The following is a 20,736-nucleotide window of genomic DNA, read 5'->3' as shown; positions in this document are numbered from 1 at the left end:
TTATTATAAAGTACATTTGTATAAATACAATTTTATTTTCACGTAAATTATATCCTACTCATATTATAAACCTGAATTTTTCAAAGTAACACTATGGAAAAACTAGGTTTATGCCCATGGTTCGCGAGTAAAACCAAGTGGCGAAGCTAGTTCAAAATAAACAAAGAAAACAAGACACTGATTAAAAAAATATTGAATTTGAAATTATGGTATAATTAACGTAATTTTAGGGAAGAACAAGAAAGGTTGCGAAAACTCGAAGCGGAGATGCGTTTAGCGGAAGAAGCAAAGAGGAAAGAGGCTGAGCGACTCAAACAAGAGGAGGAAAACAGGAGGCTGTATGTTTATATTGTTTTTCTTTTTTTTTAATTGCGTTATACTGACTATGACATATTATTTGGAAAAAAAAAAATTAGTAACATAAAATATATACAGTGACCAAATGGGTTTCGTGTTCGATGCCTAGTAGAGTCTGACTAAATCTTAATCCGATGCAAATATTGATAGAAAATTCGTAATCACTTTATATTAAACTAGCGGTCCACCCCGGCTTCGCCCGTGGTACATGTTTACGTTTTCTCTACATAAGAACCATCCTCGTACTTCAAGGAATATAATAAAAAAAGAATTATCGAAATCGGTTCAGCCGTTGTCGAGTTATGCGCTTACCAACACATTTTGCGATTCATTTTTATATATAAGATAATCCATGGGTAAGGCCAAGGTTTAATTCAGAGAATAGTTATTGCCTACTTTTTTATTTTAAACATATTTAATTAGCTGAGCGAAAATTCTTGTCAGCCAAAATGAAATGACTCGTCAATTCCCTTTATCATAAAAAACCATAGAGATCTAGAGAGATGCCAATCGCTTGCGCTGAGTACGAAACCGTGTCTCATAAAAAATTTACGCACACAACTGCAGTAAACAAAATCAAAACAATACTTCGCGTTGTGTGCGTGTCATCACACAAAAATATGAGAGCGACTATTCGTTCGCACACTAGATTGTAAGTGACGTACGTATACAGCAACACTACTGCTTGTTCTTTTTTTGGGCATATTGCTGCGACACCGGCCCCGCCCCCTAACCATATCTCCCTTTAGTTTCTGTGATCTGTGATAAAAACTAACAACATCATGATATAACATCTGTACCTTCAGGAAAGCAGAAATAGAAGCACGCAGGAAGTTAGAGGAAGCCGAACGAGCGCGTCAAGAGGAACAAGACAGGATTGCGGCCATGCAGTTACAGCAGCAGCTCGAACAAGCTGCAAAACAGGATTTGGAAAGCCGCGAAAGGTATACATAATACCTTTATAATAGTAAGGCTTGTAGGCATAATAATAAGGCTTGTTTTTACTCACCCACATTTTGTTATTTCTTTCCTTTACTGTAAAGGTTGTCTGGTAGAGATCGCTACCTAGCGATAAGGCCGCCCTTTGCTTTTTTTTTAATTTATTGTCTATATTGCTTTTTGTTTTTATGTCTATAGCAATAAAGGATTTTCATTTCATTTCATCAATTTCTATTTTCAATCTTTGAATGCAGATCTATTTCTTGTTACAAAATAAAGGAAGGTTTCCTTTCAGCAAAATTTGCTATCTCCAATATTTCAAGTACTTTCCCTACAGGGTCCATCCAAAATCTCCACTCTATATGTTAACTGGTTAAATCAACGGTTACACTGATTGCCTAGGCTCTTTATAAAATCGTTAAAAGGGGGGAGGGTGATTTCGAAGATCAAAATATTTCGAAGAAAAAAGCGGTACTGCTGGATATTACGGGAGTTAATTAAATGGTGCCGATAAACTTTATAAGCTCTCAACAATATAAAGTGTTGTGTATATACCATTGCGTGAACATTTCGATATTTTTTATGTTTGTGTAACCAACATTTACATCATATTAAAATATTATTTTCATTTTCTAATAAAAATGAATTTTATAGATTAGAACAAGAGCGCCGTGATCACGAAATGGCCGTGCGACTCGCAAAGGAGACCAATGGCCACGTGGAAGGATCTCCACCGCAGTTGAGAAGGTATTGTAGTTTATACAATTATATTGTTGAAGATTTAATGAGCAATAAGTTTTTTAAAGAACTTGCAAAAAATGAAAAGCAGATAAATACTTTAATTTAAAAAAAAAATTTTGCAAGTTAAACATTGTGATATACAATAAGGATTTTTTTTCAAACAGTCGAATGAATTTGATTATATTGTAGTAAAGGCACTTCTTGAACGAAAAAATAATATGCACACTACAATCTTGCCTTTCTGCTTACTCTTTTTATTGTACATAAAAAGTGGTTCTTTGGCAACAAAACTTCTTTTTTCTAGCTTAAGAATACAACAAAATAATATTGTAATATGTTTGCACAGTTTCCCAACAATGGACTCAGTGAACGGAGAAAATAAATTGAACAGGTATCGAGTGAGACAAAATATAGACGTTTTCTCTTTCGCACGCCTTCTTTTATCCTCTTTCAATATTTATTTTTATCAAAATAAAATATTTATATTTTATTATTGGTATTGAAAGAGGACTACTTCTTGACAAAACTAATTTCTAACATTTTGCGCTATCGCTTATCTATTTCTTTTTGCACGTAGTAAAAACGTAATAACTAATAAGTAATAACATACTAATTTACAAAAAAAAAGAAAAAAATGTTTTAAAACCTAATTGTTCTCTCATTCTAACATAGTATAAAACGAGACGGATAAAACGAGATAGCATGATTTTTGGTATAAAATAATTGCTTGATTAACATTTTACTTTCAAAAAAACGTTTCAAATTTTTATGCCACGTTTTTTGTAAAAAAAATACTTTACAATAATTAATAAGTAAAGTAATTAGTAGAAGTAAACTAGCATGTATGTGTGTAAATAACCTATTTGATAATGTAGTTTTAGTTGTAATATAATGCTTTAGAATATGTTATAAGTTTATTTGTACCCATTTTGTGTTCTTTGTTTTATTTTTTCCTTATTTCGTCTTCAAGAGTTTTTTGGATTTCTTTCCAATCTATAATCGTTATGTTTCTTTGTGAAATACTAAGGTTTCCTCCTGATTTACTATTTGGATTGGTCAATTGCGTAATTGTTTTATCTAAAACTTTCAATCGGAACTCGGATGTAGATCTTTAGCTTTAAAAAGTAACTTCTTTCATCAAAGTATTGTTCTTTAAAAAATAATAGTAGGACAATAGTTCAAACTATATTTTAGTTAAAATATAGCCTTTATTTACATCGAAAAAAATGGCATAATATACATTTTCTTTTGTGCAACTAATAAGTAGGTAAATAATTATATACATAGGTCGGAAAGAGTTCGCATGCAGCAAGCGATGCAGGGCAAGCAAAAGTACGACCTGTCCAAGTGGAAGTACTCAGAGCTACGAGACACTATCAATACGTCGTGTGATATTGAATTGTTGGAGGTAAATATGTATACTTTGCCATATTTATTAGTGGCGGCTATCTTTATATGTCATATTATTTATATAAGAAATAATGTCAGCGTACTAATACTTAAAATGGCAATTTCTGTTGCTGATCTGAAAAAAAAATCTATTCTATCTAAGTGTATGATAATTTCAATAATGTTCTTCCCCTATTATACTGAAATCCCCAAAATTACTCTCCCTGTAATCATCCTGTTTTGTAATCAATTCCATGGAATTATAAAAAATTACACTATCATATGAAATTGGTCATCCTGTACATGAAAAAAATCTGGATAAAACATATAAGTGTTTGCGCTAGGCCTGCCGGCACGAGTTCCACCGTCGTCTGAAGGTGTACCACGCGTGGAAGGCGAAGAACGCACGCAAGAGCACCATGGCCGACCAGGAGCGGGCACCGCAGTCCATCATGGATGCCGGTCAGTACAGCTTGGGATTGTTATAGTGTGTGTTTAATCGATATGTGTAATGATGCTAAGCAGCTTTTTAAAAACAATTAAAGTAGTCGTATTTTTCTATTAATCTGTCTAGCCCCGGAACCACAGACACAATAGAAAGTCTATTGTGTCTGGGACCGATCGGGCCCATTGGGGTTCAATGGGTTAAACAGGGATATTTTTGTTCCGTGTTAGAAAAAATAATGAATTTTAAAAAAGGTGCATTTCCCTAACTTAAAAATCGTCCTAGTCACATTTTTGTGTTTGTTTTTTGACTGAATATAATTTGTCATTCCTTCACTCGATTTATGTTATTTTGTACGATGGCAAATCTCGCACTATACGCATCATTCACCCTGTTGCCTGTATACATTGCAGCCAAGACCCCGCGCGTGGCGCAGAAGGGCGAGATCCTCGGGGCGCGGCACCGCTACTTCCGCATCCCGTTCGTGCGCGCGGGCGAGGCGGAGCGGCGCGGCTGGTGGTACGCGCACTTCGACGGCCAGTACGTGGCGCGCCAGATGGAGCTGCACGCCGACAAGGCGCCCGTGCTGCTGCAGGCCGGTCAGACTTGTAACACTTGCCTATTTTTGACGTGACAACGTCTTATAATTCGATACAGCCGGCTGCACGCACGAAAAAACATGACTCATGCGGCGTTACCTCGCTCTGAAGCGTTCCATGTAAGGCTTAGAGCGTGCAAGCGAGAGCGCGGAACGAGCGACAAAGAAGCGCAATCGGACGTTGTCACGTTCAACTATTGTCAGTAAACCGACTTTACAGACAACCAATTTTTTTTTTCAAGTCCCCACTTGATCTTCTACTTGCATAGATACACACGGCCCCCTTCCCCGGGGGCCCTGGGTATCTAGCCGTGGGTTATGTCGGATTCTTACCGACTGAAACCCCACTGTGTTCCGTCTAGCCGCTTTAATGATGGGGCCGCGGGAATTGGTTGGAATTCTTCCGCGACCTTATAACGCTTGCTTATTTAGTTTCGATAATTTTCAGCACAGCAGGATAGAGAAGACACCAAATTTGTACTCCTAAAAAAATCTCAAACTACGTGCTCTCGCGGTGTGTCCCTTGGTCACATAAAACTGAAAGAACAGAATAAATTCGATCACGAGTGGCTGAGTTGGTCAGGCGTCAGCCTCGGATTGGCGTGAAAGAATGCGGGTTCGAGGCCCGCCTCGTGTACGAATTTTTTCTATTCTTTATAAATTTATACTTGCTCTCTTCTTCAAATTTTAATTGAAAATAATGTACCTAAATCATCAAAAAAAGACGGGTTGCACTCCGGGAGTGCCGGCAGAAGTGAAAACTTGATTATTAACGTTCAGCATGTTTGATATTTTGGAATGGTATACGTCTTACGCATGGAATATAAGGGCTAAAAAAAAACCCGTCTTACGCTTTTTCGATCAGGCCACGTGTCCTGACGCGAGTTTAAGATTTTATACCCAACGCCGCTAAAGAAGTTTTCACTTCAAAAACTATAACAAATGATAATAATAAAGTCTATTATTCCAGGTATCGACGACATGCAAATGTGCGAGCTAAGCCTGGACGAGACGGGTCTGACGCGCAAGCGCGGCGCGGAGGTGCTGGAGCACGAGTTCGAGCGCGAGTGGGCGCGCCACGGCGGCCCGCCCTACCGCCCTAAGCACTAGGTAATCTTAATACTATTATAAAGGCGAAAGTTTGTAAGTATGGATGTATGGATGTTTGTTACTCTTTCACGTAAAAACTACTGAACCGATTACAATGAAATTTAGCACACATATAGAGGGTAACTTGGATTAACACATAGGATAGGTTTTATCCCGGAAATCCCACGGGAACGGGAACTATGCGGGTTTTCCTTTGAAAACGCGGGCGAAGCCGCGGGCGGAAATCTAGTATATAAATAACTAGTGGTCCGCCCCGGCTTCGCCCGTGGTGCCTACATGTTTAAACTATCCTATCTATCAAGTTGGATCGAACTGCACATGGTGTGCGAATTTTATTATAATCGGTTAAGTGGTTTAGGAGTCCGTTGAGGACAAACATTGTGACACGAGATTTATATATATATTAAGATAAATGTTCATCAACACGATAAGCCTCACAAAATCAATACTATATATATATTTTTACCTAGACATAAAGTCGAAATTTTTGTCTCTCTTTATATGTGCACATTTATTTTGTGTATTATATTGTCTTTTTTATCTGAAATAATCTAAAATAAAGCGTTATCTTTCATTCACTCATCCTCTCACTCCCTTTTTCTTCGATTGAGGGAGAGCTCTCACAATTGTTTAATTATGCTCATTGAATAAAGTGAAAAGGATAGTTGGAACAACTCACTTTGATACTTTAACATTTATTTTTATTTTACTAGTAGATGCTTGCGAATAACCTTTACAATTAACTAATAACAATTTTATTTTATACATAATATGAACCAACTTAAAACATTTGAAGAAAGCGTTATTTTTTTTCAGGCAAATACAACGACAAGAACACCATCAAGAAGTATTAAAACATAAGTTATTATAAAAAAGTAGCGCTTTCAACTGTGCCTTCAAAGGTAGATAGTGCAATATGTTGGTCCGCAGTGACTGTGATCATACAAGTACACAACTTAGACGTAATTTACGTAAACGAAACTATTTATCAACAGATTGTATGGAATTTTGTGATTTTCAACTTAGCAATCGATTTATTGTGACTTGTTTACATTTAGGCAAAAATATATTATCCATGATTAGTAGAGTTGTAAATTTTTATTAATTTATGTAGACGTTAGCAAATAGAGGACGAATAAATTTATAGAAACTTTAGGTCAATATAGTATTATTTCAGTTTTATGGTTGTAAACGACAATTTGCGATTTATTTTAGATTGAAATTTATTAGTACATTATTCTTGGCATTCCTAAAAAACATTTCAGATGTAATCATAATTAGAAAGTATTATTATACACTTAGTAAACTTTTTGTCTAGTATATTAGACGGCTTACTTAATTTATTTCGATCTACCTAATTATATGTGAAGGTCAGATAAAAAAAAAATACAATTTACAACATATTGTGATCCAATTGTTGCCTTATATTTAAAAATATATGTGATTCCAACTACTTACATATCTAAATTTTAATTGACATTTTATATAAAGTATTGTTTAATTATAATAATTATATTCACAAAGTATATGGACGAAATATTTTAAAATACTTGTGTGCATTATGTATTTAATAGGTATTTATGTGAAGTACAAGAAAAGTGGAGATTTATAAAATATAAATTGAATATATAAATGAAATAACAAGAATGTTAACGATAGTGTAATACTTCGGCTATAATATTTTAACGAAATATTCGGTACTTTTTTCCAATAATGTATTTTCTAACTATTTTAAACTGTTTACTGTGACTCAGTGTCTTAAACTATTGTATATTTCTAATCGAGACATTCCTATCCAACTTTAAGACTGGGGATGCAGCTTTGTATCAAAATTATACAATTTTCCAGTATTTTACATATTATGCATTTTTAACAGTATTGAGTACATTCCTACCAGAGCTTGGCAGTTTTAAAATAATATAGTGTAAGGTTTGTAAACTTAGTACAATAATATATGAGTGCCTTTTATGCCGTGAAGTACATGAATTTGTGTTATGCTTTACCAAATAAATATAGGATTGTATGATATTATGTGTTTTATTTTCTATGTATTACTTTATCTCTGATACATTAGATTCGCATTAACGGGATGTTTTAATCATCTGACTGATCACTGAACTCAGAATCTTTGATGCTTTGTATTTTTTCGAGAAAATTAATTGTAAAGCATCCATACTAATATTATAAATGCGAAAGTAACTCTGTCTGCCTGTCTGTTACTCAATCACGCCTAAACTACTGAACCAATTTGCATGAAATTTGGTATGGAGATATTTTGATACCCGAGAAAGGACATAGGCTACCTTTTATTGCGAAATAATATGTACCATGGGCGAAGCCGGGGCGGACCTCTAGTAATTAATATTTATACGTAATGTGATTACTGTGCAGTCAAGTATTGATCTGTTTCCTTCAATTACGAAAAGTTTGAAACTACCACGAAACTACGAATTCCACCCATATTCACCACAGAAAATAGTACCAAGTACTTTGAAGTTGAAAGACTCCGTTTCCATTTATAATCTTACTAGCTGATGTATAAAGGATTTTTTAATCGCCTGTTTTTTTATTATTAAATAGCTTTATTTCGTGCACACTGTACACGTCGCTCTTTACACCTAATAATTTTCAGTCTACTAATAATTGTAGCTCCAGAAATCTCGATATTAGGAGTTCATCATGTAATCGATCAGTATGAAAAGTATAAACTTGGTATAAACACGTACATATCATAAAATGCAGAAAGTTTGAAAGATATTCTCGAAAGAACAGCTGTAAATATTTCATTGTTTGTTGTGGTGTGATTGTAGTTCTGTTGGTACCTGTGGTTGGTACATCATTTCATTATCATTCATTGCCTGTGGAATTTTGCGCGCAATTTAATGTCATTAGTCGTATCTATTGTCAAAATACGTAGAGTGAGAATGAACCATAGAGGAGGCACTAAAATGACAAGGAATGCGTGAGAGAAATACACTTATGACTATAAAGCTAAGAGCAAGAGAGACAGAAACATTGTTTTTTGTTTCTCTCATGTTATGCGATTTCTTTTGTTGGGGACAAAGGCAGTTTGTCCCAAACAAGCGGCTACAGTCCATTGTTTTGCTAGTTTTCTGTTTTTTCTCGCTGTTAAGTGACTTCAAAGTTTAATAAACGTTGACAGTGATCTGTTTTAATCCGACTTTAAGTGAAAATATGGTGCGTTGTAGTGTGATTGGTTGTAAAAATCGGCCGGAACGAAGATTACCAAATATTACCTTTCACACGTAAGTAAACTTATTTGAAGTATATTGTTTTATAGAACTGGATATAGTTGATACATTTTCATTAACTCTAATGTGAAATTATCTACAAATATATAATATTTTCATCGAAATAGACGTAAACATTTTTTTGTGTTATCCGACTAAATTACGAAGTGTTCTTGTTGTTCAGGACGCCATTTGTTTTTACGTAGTTTCAAATTTATGGTATAATCATGTGATTAACATTAGGGATACCAGTACAGGGTAAAATTTTCCCCAAAATCGTGAAATGTTTTTTTAATATTAAATGTTAATGTTTGTGTAAAGTTTGTTACACGGTTCGGTTTTCCGGTTCAGCTTTCCTCATTTGCATTGGTTTAAGTATTTTTTTTTTCAATGTCGGTTTTTTTGTATATTCCAGGTTACGATGCACATCATAACGCTGAAGACTGCGAAGCTGGCCCTTCCACACGAGCTGCAGCTGCCACTGAAGGCAGCGAGGACCCTGCCCCGTCAGGAGAGGCGGTGTTGGAGTAAAATCCGGAAGGCCACCCCCCGCGCCTTCCTCACCGAGGTGCGGCGCGCCTTTATAAGAACGAACGAGCGGCGGAGTCGTCCATTTTCGTCTGCTACTCGCGCGCACATTATCGCGGACCCTCTGCCCATTTATTTCTACCGTCATTTTGCTGTTCATTTTCAAATAAATGTATTTCGTTTAATTTACTTTTAATTTGAACTATTTCCAGTACGTTTTTATTAGACTACATTTACGGCTGTATCTTCTAATTGCGTTGACATAGAAATTTGATTTTATTACTGCTTAAAGGTATAATAGACCTAAGTTTTTGATGTGAATATCAATTATTGAATACCTACATTACATTTGCGTTCATGAGTAAAGGGGTTATAAGATTATTTTTTTTTTTATATAATGTAATAAAAAATTCATGTTTTTCGTAATTATTCCCGTATCTGTTTTATAAGATATTATTCTGTCTTCTGATTCAAATTCAATTTGAATCTGAATCAGAAGAAATAGCAATTAAAACCGCATATTCTGAAACTAGCAACTACTTGCAAGGGAATCACAACCTACAAGGTACTCCCCACGTCCTATAGCACAGACAAAGAAAAAATTGCTACAAGCAACATTTAAAGATACAACATAATAAAACAATTAGGTTTGTTCGAAGCCCTCGGTGCGCGAGTCCGACTCGCACTTGACCTTTTTTGTCCTAATTTTACTGTATTTTCTATTATTATTTACCATTGATTGAAATGATATCTAAACTTTAGCCTTGTTTTTTTATAAAAAATATATGAACTGGGATATTTCGATATTTGTGGTTAATTGCGAGAAGTGTAAAAGCAAAAGTTGTAATAAATATTTTAAATACCTACAACTTTACCATTAAACTTTATTCCGCAGTTATAGTTTTTTTAATCCCGATCTCAGATCGATCGTAAATAACTTTTCCTCTAATTTTTGTTACCTATATTCTCTTCCGTTTGAAATTGATTTCATTGTTCTATAATATTACTTTTATGTTTCAAAAGTTAATAAAAAATCATGTTGAACAATATTACTTTGTTAATTTCAAAAGTTAATATTAAATTAGTGGTCCACTTAGGTCGTGCACATGGCCCAGGGGGGGGCATGGCCCATGACCCCCATGACCCCCCCCCCCTGGATCCGCGCTTGTACCGGCCGGCCGCCCGGCTATATATTTTATACCCGTGCGAAGCCGGAGCGGGCCGCTATGTTTTTATATACAACGTTCACAGTTTTTCTGTAGTGTATTTACTATTTAGTATCAGCATTGCACCCGTGCGAAGCCGGGGCGGGTCGCTAGTTAAGTTAATAAATAACAAAATCTTTTCAAATCTGTCTTTTTCTTCATAAACCTATCTTACAAAAAAATACCCAAACATTTATAGATATTTTGCCAGTTTTTCGGATAAAAAGTTTTTGTAATAGTTGGCAACATTGACGTAAGGATTCGCCATCTCGTTCGGGTATACGCCGATGTCGTCTCTAGTACATTCTCCCTCTACGTCAAAATATGAATGACAGTAATGACACTGACATTTCTCTCAAAACTTTACAAACAAGCTATGATCAAAAAACACATTATTTTAATTTGTGTTCAGTGTTGTGAAATGAGCACAGTTTTGCTATTTTTAGATAAGGGAAAGTTTCCTTGATTAGAACAGTTTGATATTAGAATTACAACTACTATCGTAATAACTTTTTCTCGTACAGATTTCTTTGGATGTTTTTTTTATAAACTTAAATAACTCATGACATAATGCACCTTGGTCTCCGGGTTCTTGCGTTGTTATTTGTTATCACCAAAACAAATTCATTGCCTTACGATGGTGAGATAATTAAAAATAGGTTACTTTATTAGTTGATAGCAGTTGTTCAATTAATATATGAAACTAGAGCCGTATATTGGTATTTGTAAAAACTTCAATAACATTATTTACAGTACATTGGCTTGGTGGACCAACGGTGATTGATAGAGAGATATTTCCTTCAAAGCAATCGATAGATATATACTGCTATTCAGGAACAGCTAAAAATTTGCTGGCTTTGTGGCAAACTGTAAAGGTAATTACTTAATACCGATGATCAGGGGAACATCTTAAATTAAATTGTTGTTCATAATCTTTTAATACTTTTTCATAATATAAAATAGTGTCTGTAGTTGTTTTCTTCAATATTAATTTTATCAATCAATCCGTTTTAATTAAACATAAAATATATATAAAAAAATTCAATAAGGACATGCTTTGATTTTAAACATTCTATAGTGTTTTAGGTAACTTCTTTCTATTTATTCTTCAAATAAGAAAGTATAACTGTTAAAACTTGTATTAGTGCTAATTGAAACCAATAGTGTCAACCTTGTTTCACTGTAGATATAAAATTATTTTCTTTAACTGTTATTTTTTAGTTTAACATTAAAATACAAAACAATGAATTCAGTCAATATCTGGGTGATAATCCTGAACAAGTATATAAGGATTACACTGAGGATAGCTATGGCTGGGGGGCCGTTGTCAATCCCTTCCAGAAGAAAGTTTATAGAAGTGTCTCTATTAACCTCTTTTCTCCTACATGTATGGCTATCAATACCAAACAAAGACATAGTATTGAACTACAGATACAAAGTAAGTTTATTTCTTGGTATTTTATTATGGCAATTGTAAATATTTCTGTTTAAACTTAGGAACTTGGCTTTTCAAGTTATATGAAAATTGAAATTTCTCAGGTAAGTTTTATGAATGAATGTTAAAATTCAATTCAATAATTATTTGAATGTCTATGAAGTCTACCAAAAAAAGCTATCTACATATCTTACCAGATGAAGAAAAGCATTGGATTTCTAAGAAAAATGGGAATATTAAAAAAAAAAACAAAGTACAGCAGAAAATATTTATTTACAACATGGCATAATAAATATGCACAAAAAATAGATTTCAAAATGTATCTATACTAATATTATAAAGCTGAAGAGTTTGTTTGTTTGTTTGTTTGAACGCGCTAATCTCGGGAACTACTGGTACGATTTGAAAAATTATTTCGGTGTTAGATAGCCCATTTATCGAGGAAGGCTATAGGCTTATATCATCACGCTAAGACCAACAGGAGTGGGGCCACGCGGGTGAAACCGCGCGGCACAGCTAGTTAACCAATAATTTTATGCTTGTAGGAGTGGATCTATGGCGTGTCTTGATAATGGTAACTGGTATAGCATTGATATTCACATCGCGGGCTCTCAGCGGCAATCCTGTATTCTTCTACTTGTGTGGTATCATCGTGGGGGTGTCTGCGTCTTTCATGGTGCTTGTTTATTATGTTAGCAGGTTATTGCCAAAGGTAAGTCTTTAGATAAATAAATATTTAAACAAGTTAACATGAAATTGTGCTGATTGTATGAATGAATGAATGAATGAATGAAATATGAAATGAATGAATAAAATGAAATAAGTTTATTATTATGGACATATTATGAAAAAAAAAGATGCAATTTAGATGAAAAAAAGGAAAGTAAAAAAATACATATATCATAATTAGGCCAACCACTCCGTGTATGAAACTAAATATTTATTTGTAGGTACATATTTAGCAAAGGTCTATTATTGCACATTTAGCTTGAGGAACTATTGTTCTTGATCTTATAATTGTATGTAGTCTGTAGAAAATGTAGGTTATTAATGTTTCTTTTAAATATAAAACTACTATAAATAAATATTTGTATTAAACATTTCAGAAAACTCTCACATACGGCATATTAATTGGAGGCTGGACAGTAGGAGTGTATTTATTCCAGCAGATTTGGGAGAACATTAGAACTCTTGTAGTGTCGTACCAGGCTTATTTGTTCTGGTATACATTTCTGGCTGGATTCATTAGTTTTGTTGTGTGCTACCGGATTGGACCACCAAAGAATCAACGGAGTAAAAATTTGGTTATGTGGACCTTACAGGTAAGTGAAAATTTCGCTATCGCCCACATACTTCTATATAAGAAAACTATAAGTTTTTGATATGTAGGATACTATAGCATGCATTTGTAATAAAATGAATTTAGTCTTAGAGTTCCATGTTCTTGAATTCCTTCTTATTCCTAAGACACATTTCCTTTTACTAAACAATATTATACAATAGTCATACTTCATCTTGAAAGGACAATGTCGGATTTAGTATGGGAACTGGCGTATTTTTTTTTTTCGCGCGGCCATCGATTAAACCTTGTTTTTTAATTACAGAATAATGTAATAAACGAAACTTACTATGGCATATATACCTCTACACTCAGTCCAAACTGAGTTACGAGAGCTAGAAGTTGACTGATCTTATTTATTAGATTTATAGGATATTTTGTCTTTTAAGCGTAAGGTATGTGAGAAATTGCAACAAATAGTGTTAATGTATGTGCGAACAAACAGTACAACCCAGTAAACAACTTACGAGCTCCCGCCAACTGTGTGGAAGGAGCTCGAGAAGGAGACGCGAGTATATTACACATATATTCTTGTACAAGGCGGTATTCAGGGTAGACAGGAAATACACTCGCATTACTGCAGTTGCATTGTAGGCAAACGTACTCTAGGCTGCTGTTCCCACGTCATGTGACATGTCAAGGTTTGGTCGATGGCCGCCCGAAAAAAAAAAAGACGCCATTTTCCGACATTGGATTTTATCCATGGAAATTGGAAGCCATATGAAACTAATACAGAGTTTCTCATTTGTTGACTTTTAGCTAGTGGGCGTGTTCACGACATTCTTCAGCAGCCAGTACCAGGAGGCATCAGCTGCCATTGTGATTGCCTCGCTCGTTGCCAAATACTTCCCGCAGTCGTGGTTATACGCTATACAGGGATATTGGTGAGAATACTCTATTTTAAATTAAAGGTCCGATCCTCATACAATTTCATAGAAAGGATATCAAGCTGAGTCGCGTCGCGTTGCTACGTTGTCGCATAGTTACGCCTAGTGTGGTCGGACCTTAAGAAATTGTACTTGATCAGCCCAGAGATACTCCCGGCACAAATATTTTTGCCGCTTTTTACTGAAATCCATCAATCAAATTAGTTCCAACCCATTCAAATGTTTTCAGGCGCAGAAAGTTCCCTCCAAAGCCGCGGCTACTAACTAGCGAGGAGTACTACGAGCAAGGTGCGCGTGAGACGAAGCGTGCGCTGGAACAGTTGCGGGAACACTGCACAAGCCCGGACTGTGCGCAGTGGCGCGTCATGCTCAAGCTGCATGACGCCAAGCGGTGAGTGTGTGGCAGCACCACAACTTACATACAATATTACGTCCAACTTAAGAGGAGGCTCCCTAACATAATTTCTGGCACTCAGAGACCGGTTAGACACCGGTTAGAAATCTTTAAAAAAATGTAATAATCCTTAAAAAAAGGCATAATTTTTGAATAAAAAATGAATCGAGCGAAAATGTTACAATTACATAACTGTCTTGTACATGGAAAGAAAAAGACCCAATAAATCATATACTAAAGTTCTATTTAGATTGTATGTGTGACTGTTTCAGAATATTAATGCAAATTCACATTAAATTTAGGGAGCCTCCTCTTAAGTTATTGTCAGAACTGGGGGGAGGCAAAATCGTATGAGTGTTATAAAACATAAGTAGTACATAATAATACTAGCCGTCTCGGCAAACGTTGTTCTGCCTTACTCTTATCACTGGGTATGAATAATAGATATTTTTCGATTGTCAGACCTACCCAATATGCACACAAAATTTCATAAGAATCGGTCAAGAATTTGATATATTAGATGTCATTATTTGCATTCCGTGTCTATTATCAACACACAAATACGATAGGATAAGAATGTTATGTTACAAGAACTAAAAAAATTACATTTTCAGCCTGGTACAGTATTATTAATAAATAATTTGTTTTCAAGCAGCTTCGCAAGTTTCATCGAAGGCAACTCACACCTCAGCGACGACGAAATAGTCGACTATGAGTCCTACGCATTTTCACTGGAACGCTCCAAGCCGAATGCAAATTCAACCAGGAATAATATGGAAATATCAGATGATGATTCTTCTGAAGAACTTGACGAGTTATGAAAACAAATTTATTCTATGATTGCACACAATAATATTCAAGGTTTATGTGTAAGAATAAAGGATACAATACTAGTCTTATTATAACGTTTTGTTATCAAGAGTGGACATTGTAGGAATTTGAGTGTCAAGTTGGTTTCAAGTAAAATATTGTATACAGATATCAACAATTTCAGATTATGATGAGTTTTACTTAAAGACCGGTATACCGGTGATTTGAAACATTGTAAAGAAAGTATGTAAGCAACACATTTCTATTTTCTTTTAAGTATGTATTATCACAAAGATATGAAACAAGAGTTCAAATTAAATAAAAGCAGCTAGGTTATTGCAACTATGTACAAACATTTTTACTCATTCTACCTAATGTTATATTGCTATAGTTTAAATTAGTAATGTTTATCAGCTCACTATAATAGATTTCCTATAGAAAATTGCAAAGTCTTCTAAAATCCACTTTATCTATGAATTTTTCATCATAATCTTCTTGAAATTGGTAACAAAAATATTTTATACTTAAAGAAACTATGATATTGTAGTGTTATTTTATTTCTTATTTATTTAAGTTTTGTAACAAAAACTCTCTGTATTGAATTAACTATGTGTGATTATTTATAAGAATCTTGTTTGCTTAGTAGAATTTCACAATTAGAAAGATTTTAAAAACATGTGATCTCTATTTATTTTAATATAAAATAATAAAACACTGATTCGTTAGTAATAATTTATTTCTTAAACTTTATTATAAAATTATCATTAGTCTTTGTATCAATTAATAACATAGAAACGAACGAAGAAACAACCAAGTATGATAATCTGATAACAGCTTATCTACATTCATAGTAAATACAAAAAATACTTTCTGTAGTATATAATTACTTTGTGTAGGTCAGTCTGCTATGACGGCCTTTAAATGTAATCAGTATATATTGTAAAAAGAACCATTCACACATTGTCTGAACTATATAAACTTAAATTACAACTTTAAATGTAATAAATAAAGAACATTCTGCCTTTACTCTATTTTTCCGACTTCACAAAAAAGGAGGAAGTTCTCATATCGGCCTGTATATTTTTTTTCATAATAAGTCTACTAAACAATCTATTTGAATATTATATAGTATGAACAGTTAACTTTATTTTGAAATATCTTTAATAGGATAATATTGTTGCTCATTAGCAAAAAGTTTGCTAATAAAATTTTATACCCTTTCTTTAAATGGGATGTGTATAAAATGTTTTTACACCTTATTGTTTGTAGTAAATAAGGCATTTATAGGTTTAATGTGTGAATTTATTTTTATAAGACTGTTTTAAGGTTTAAATAAACATTTTTTATGCAATATTTTTTTATTATTTTAAATTAACCTATTTTTAATGAACATTTAATATAACAATTTTATAATATGCATGGCACTTGGTGAGTAAAGTAATAACAATAATTAATTTGTTTGTATACAATATTATAAAAAAATAATCTGATTTGTAATAATATGTATCTGGAAAGACAGTTGTCCATCAAAATAAGAGTAAAAAAATGCACTGCACTAATATTCATCAATAAAAAAACGTACTACTTTTTAGCACATTTCAATATATCTATAAATTACAATTGCACGTCAATTGATAACACAACACATATCATAAATTAATTCATTAGTACACATACACTTAGTTTTAGCGTTTGTTAAAGCATAATATAAAAGGTAAAGGCACTATGGTACATTAATTATATTTCAAATAGTAAATTCCTAGGAACCTCCTAGTTTTCATATAAATCGATGTTTTTTTAATATGGAAAATAATTCCATAGCAAAATAATAATTGTTATTTTAAAATGGTTGACAAGTTTATCGTATAAATAATTTCCTTCACACTGAAAATTATCTTGACTTAATTTTTTTATATTCAATTTACGGTTTCTAGTACCTTTCCTGAGAACACAATTATTTGTTTATCGCACTCTGCTTGCTTTCTTGCTCTTGTCGAGTGTTTGCGGCGGCGGCGGAGGCTTGGCAGACATGTGCCGACTGTACAAACTGTAAAAGTTGAATGAATGAATGAAAATACTTTATTGTACACCTTATAGAATACATTTTACAAACTTAAAAATATAATATAGCAATGTACAGTAGGCGGCCTTATCGCTGGCAGCGATCTCTACCAGGCAACCCAGAAAAGACGAGGAAAATAAATGAGTCAATAACATGGTGGTGCAAAATAAATAAAAGTGCCAGAATAATATTTAAAGTTATGTTGTTTAAAGATTATTACATGTTTTAATAGTCTTTTGGTGATAACATATTTATAAGTAAATAAAACAATTCAAAGAGTTAATAATACTGCATATAGAGTAACACTGCATAATTTATATTACAGAAAATTGCTGTATTTTATTGCATTTAAAAATAAATAATCCTTGTCAAACAACAAAAAGAAAGTATAAACTTACACTCTATATGTCTCAGAGCGCAGATAATCAAGCACATGAGATGGCCCAAGCTTGAGTTGGTCTTCAATTGGTGGTATCCAGAAATTACCTTCCAGCCTCAATACTGACTTATTACTTGCCAGTTCCAATGATCCTGAAGTATTAAAAAAAATGTATGCGTGTACTAGAGTAAGAAGTGAAACTTCTTTATGACCTTTAACTTAAGACTGAAAATGTTCAAAGGTTGAAGAACTAGTTGATTTATGTCCACTTAGCCTATGTTGCCTAGTCTAAAGACTATTTGCTACAAACCGACAAAGTTATTAACTTTCTGTGTAATATAATTAATAACTCAGGCCCCGGAACCACAGACACGATAGAAAATCTATTGTATCTGGGACCGATCGGGGCCGCTTGGGGCTCAATGGGTTAAGACTAAATTCAATCAAATAAGCTCTCCATACTTTTTTGAATCCGTCAGTCCTCGGATCACAGACACAATAGAAAATCTATTTTGTCTCGGCCCGATCGGGCCGCTCGGTGGTCAATGGGTTAAATAGGCTTAAAAATAAAGTATACATAATAAATAATAAGAGTATATGATAAGAATAAGAAATACCTATTTCTGGTGGAAGAACAACAAGTCGATTTCCTTGCAAATGCAATTCTCTCAACCTTGTTAGCTGTCCTAACTCTCTTGGTACTTCAATTAGATCATTTTCTCTCATTGATAGCTGAAAATGATTAAATCATTATATGTGACAATATTTGATATTTTAAATATAAAGGTTAACTTCATAACTATCAATATAATTTAATAATTTCTATTATTATTAATAATAATATAATTACAGAACAAAATTTTCCTGTCATGCATATTATGTTACAACAGGATAAAATTCCAACTTTGAAACTAATTGAATTGTTCTGTAATAAATGGAAAAATAATTACTTACAATTTGTAGATTTTTCAGATTTCCAATTTCAGGAGGAAGATATTCAAAGTCATTGTCGCCTAGATACAAGGCTCTGAGACTCTCTGAAAATTAAAATTGTCAAAATATAATATTTATTCCAAGGATAGGACGTAGGAAACTTAATATAAAAAACTTTAAAAGTAATATAAATTATTATTATATACCCATATAGCTTACCCATCATAAAGAAGTTTCCTGACAGGGTAGTTTCCTTAATGTTATTGTAGGTCACATCCAGGATTTCCAATACAGGAAATGCACCAAATCCTCTTGGCAAAGTGTACAGTCTATTGAGTGACACATTTAAAATCCGGAGTTTGGGTAAAGACGACAAACTAACTGGCAGCTCCTCTATGTGGTTGTTGGCAAGATTCAAAATCTCCAAGTTGATTAAGTTCGCAAGACCAGCTGGCACAACTTGTAGTTTGTTATGACTTAAAGTTAGCCTCGTTATGTTTTCTAAAGCAACTGGAATATGTTTCACCAATTAATATGTGTTATTCATATGATTTATGGAATAATATACCCTACTAGTAGGTAAAAAATATATTTTATTAGGTATGTGGTTGATAGTGATGTGAGAATGAAGTCATCTTTATAATTATAACAAACGCTAAATTCCCATTCTAGGTGTATTTTCAATAAAGAATTGAATTTCTTAATATAAAAAGAAAACGCGTTATTTAAATATATACATCATAAGATTCAAATTATTACTATAAAGATATATAAACAAAAAAAACTGTTGCGAAACAAACAAGTACAAAACAAGTTATACTAAAAAGGGAAAAACAAGATCATATTGTAATAAGATGACTTACACAAGCCTGGAATTTCATCGAGGCTTGAAATCCCTTTATCCACTAAATCAATTTCAGGATTATTTATTTCCTTAGCTTCTTCGATCACTTTTTTAGCTTTCGACATTTTGGCAGTGTTTGGAATACAAGAAACTGGCGGATGACTCATTGTGTTAATTTACTTCCCCGATCAAAACTTCAGAATAAACTTTGCACCAATCAGAATGCACTTCAAATATTTGTTCTTTTTTGTGATTGGTAGAAATAAAGACAAAAAAGAAGTGACAACAGATTATAAACAACGAGACTTTTATATATTATGTACATAAATAATATTATTATTTTTTTGCAAAAGGCTATTTTATTTCCGAGAATAAAATAATAGGTAGAGTGCGTTTCACGAAAGAGTTCCCCTGCCGTTATGTTGGCTTACCTGACTGTCAAAAACGAAAATATTTTTTTTTAATCAAAAATGACAGAGAAAATATTCTCCTTTCTATGCAGCCGACCCCGTAAGATACGGGATAAGGGCGTATTCAGAAAGAAAGCTTGAAACTTGTAAGCGCTTATCGGCGCTTGTCATGTTCATATATTTTCCTGTCAGTGCTGTCAACCCGCGCAGGAAAATATATGAACATGACAAGCGCCGATAAGCGCTTATAAGTTTCAAGCTTTCTTTCTGAATACGCCCTAAGGCTAGGAAGAAAGGAGAATATTTTCTCTGTCATTTTTGATTAAAAAAAAATATTTTTCGTTTTTGACAGTCTGGTATGCCAACATAACGGCAGGGGAACTCTTTCGTGAAACGCACTCTAATGCTAGGCGTCCATTACAGGCGGATCGGGCCGGTCCGCATCGCAACGGACCGTCCCGTCTCTAATGGACGCGCTGTTTGCTCCTGCGTCCACCTGTACGGGGCGCGGCGGACCGCCTAGGCGGATTTTATCTAACAGACGCTCGCCGCTCACATCCGCCTGCCTGCGTCCACTAGACGGATCGGGGCGGGCCGGGCCGCAGCGCACCGCCGGCAGAAATCCGCCTGCGAAGCGATATCCGCCAATGCGTTGCGGCCCGCCCCGCCCCGATCCGTCG

At 34.0% G+C, this 20,736-nt stretch overlaps 3 protein-coding genes and 1 long non-coding RNA gene across 6 annotated transcripts in view; 3 read left to right on the top strand and 1 right to left on the bottom strand.

The window, feature by feature from the left end:
* jar (Myosin heavy chain 95F jaguar) overlaps positions 1-7,607 on the top strand; it is a 39,371-nt gene extending 31,764 nt beyond the window's left edge. Inside the window, exons 18-26 of one of the 2 annotated variants that reach the window (XM_090106734.1) lie at positions 231-338; positions 1,164-1,301; positions 1,951-2,043; positions 2,384-2,428; positions 3,325-3,445; positions 3,771-3,888; positions 4,285-4,470; positions 5,440-5,579; positions 6,396-7,607. In XM_090106734.1, coding sequence (XP_089962860.1) covers positions 231-338; positions 1,164-1,301; positions 1,951-2,043; positions 2,384-2,428; positions 3,325-3,445; positions 3,771-3,888; positions 4,285-4,470; positions 5,440-5,579 — 949 coding nt within the window. In that variant the 3' untranslated portion in view covers positions 6,396-7,607. The remainder of the gene's footprint in view (positions 1-230; positions 339-1,163; positions 1,302-1,950; positions 2,044-2,383; positions 2,429-3,324; positions 3,446-3,770; positions 3,889-4,284; positions 4,471-5,439; positions 5,580-6,395) is intronic. The other variant, XM_090106735.1, reaches the window with a different exon arrangement.
* An 890-nt stretch (positions 7,608-8,497) lies between these two features.
* LOC149905207 (uncharacterized) lies at positions 8,498-9,543 on the top strand. Its single transcript, XR_016457186.1, has 2 exons — positions 8,498-8,845; positions 9,246-9,543. It is a non-coding gene; the product is annotated as an uncharacterized LOC149905207 (long non-coding RNA).
* A 1,387-nt stretch (positions 9,544-10,930) lies between these two features.
* Positions 10,931-16,003, top strand: Nemp (Nuclear envelope integral membrane protein). 2 transcript variants are annotated; one of them, XM_090106195.1, is made up of 8 exons: positions 10,931-11,203; positions 11,317-11,438; positions 11,785-12,001; positions 12,544-12,710; positions 13,105-13,320; positions 14,097-14,221; positions 14,454-14,615; positions 15,274-16,003. In XM_090106195.1, the coding sequence occupies exons 1-8, from the start codon at positions 11,134-11,136 to the stop codon at positions 15,437-15,439; spliced, it is 1,245 nt and encodes a 414-aa protein (XP_089962321.1). In that variant the 5' UTR covers positions 10,931-11,133; the 3' UTR covers positions 15,440-16,003. The 2 variants fall into 2 exon arrangements, with proteins under 2 accessions (XP_089962321.1, XP_089962320.1); XM_090106194.1 differs by having other exon boundaries at positions 15,271-16,003.
* Positions 16,004-17,294: 1,291 nt separating this feature from the next.
* On the bottom strand, positions 17,295-19,966 carry ics (ras suppressor protein 1). The gene is made up of 6 exons (XM_090106196.1): positions 19,666-19,966; positions 19,022-19,312; positions 18,824-18,906; positions 18,487-18,601; positions 17,889-18,021; positions 17,295-17,475 (listed from the first exon to the last, which is right to left on the bottom strand). The coding sequence occupies exons 1-6, from the start codon at positions 19,811-19,813 to the stop codon at positions 17,391-17,393; spliced, it is 855 nt and encodes a 284-aa protein (XP_089962322.1). The 5' UTR covers positions 19,814-19,966; the 3' UTR covers positions 17,295-17,390.
* Positions 19,967-20,736: the final 770 nt, after the last annotated feature.

Source organism: Colias eurytheme, chromosome 10 (genome assembly GCF_061535395.1).
Source record: "Colias eurytheme isolate Ceu_HAF_F1 chromosome 10, ilColEury1 Martin Lab GWU primary, whole genome shotgun sequence".
Lineage (NCBI taxonomy): Eukaryota > Metazoa > Arthropoda > Insecta > Lepidoptera > Pieridae > Colias > Colias eurytheme.
This window is presented reverse-complemented; position numbering and strand designations above follow the sequence as displayed.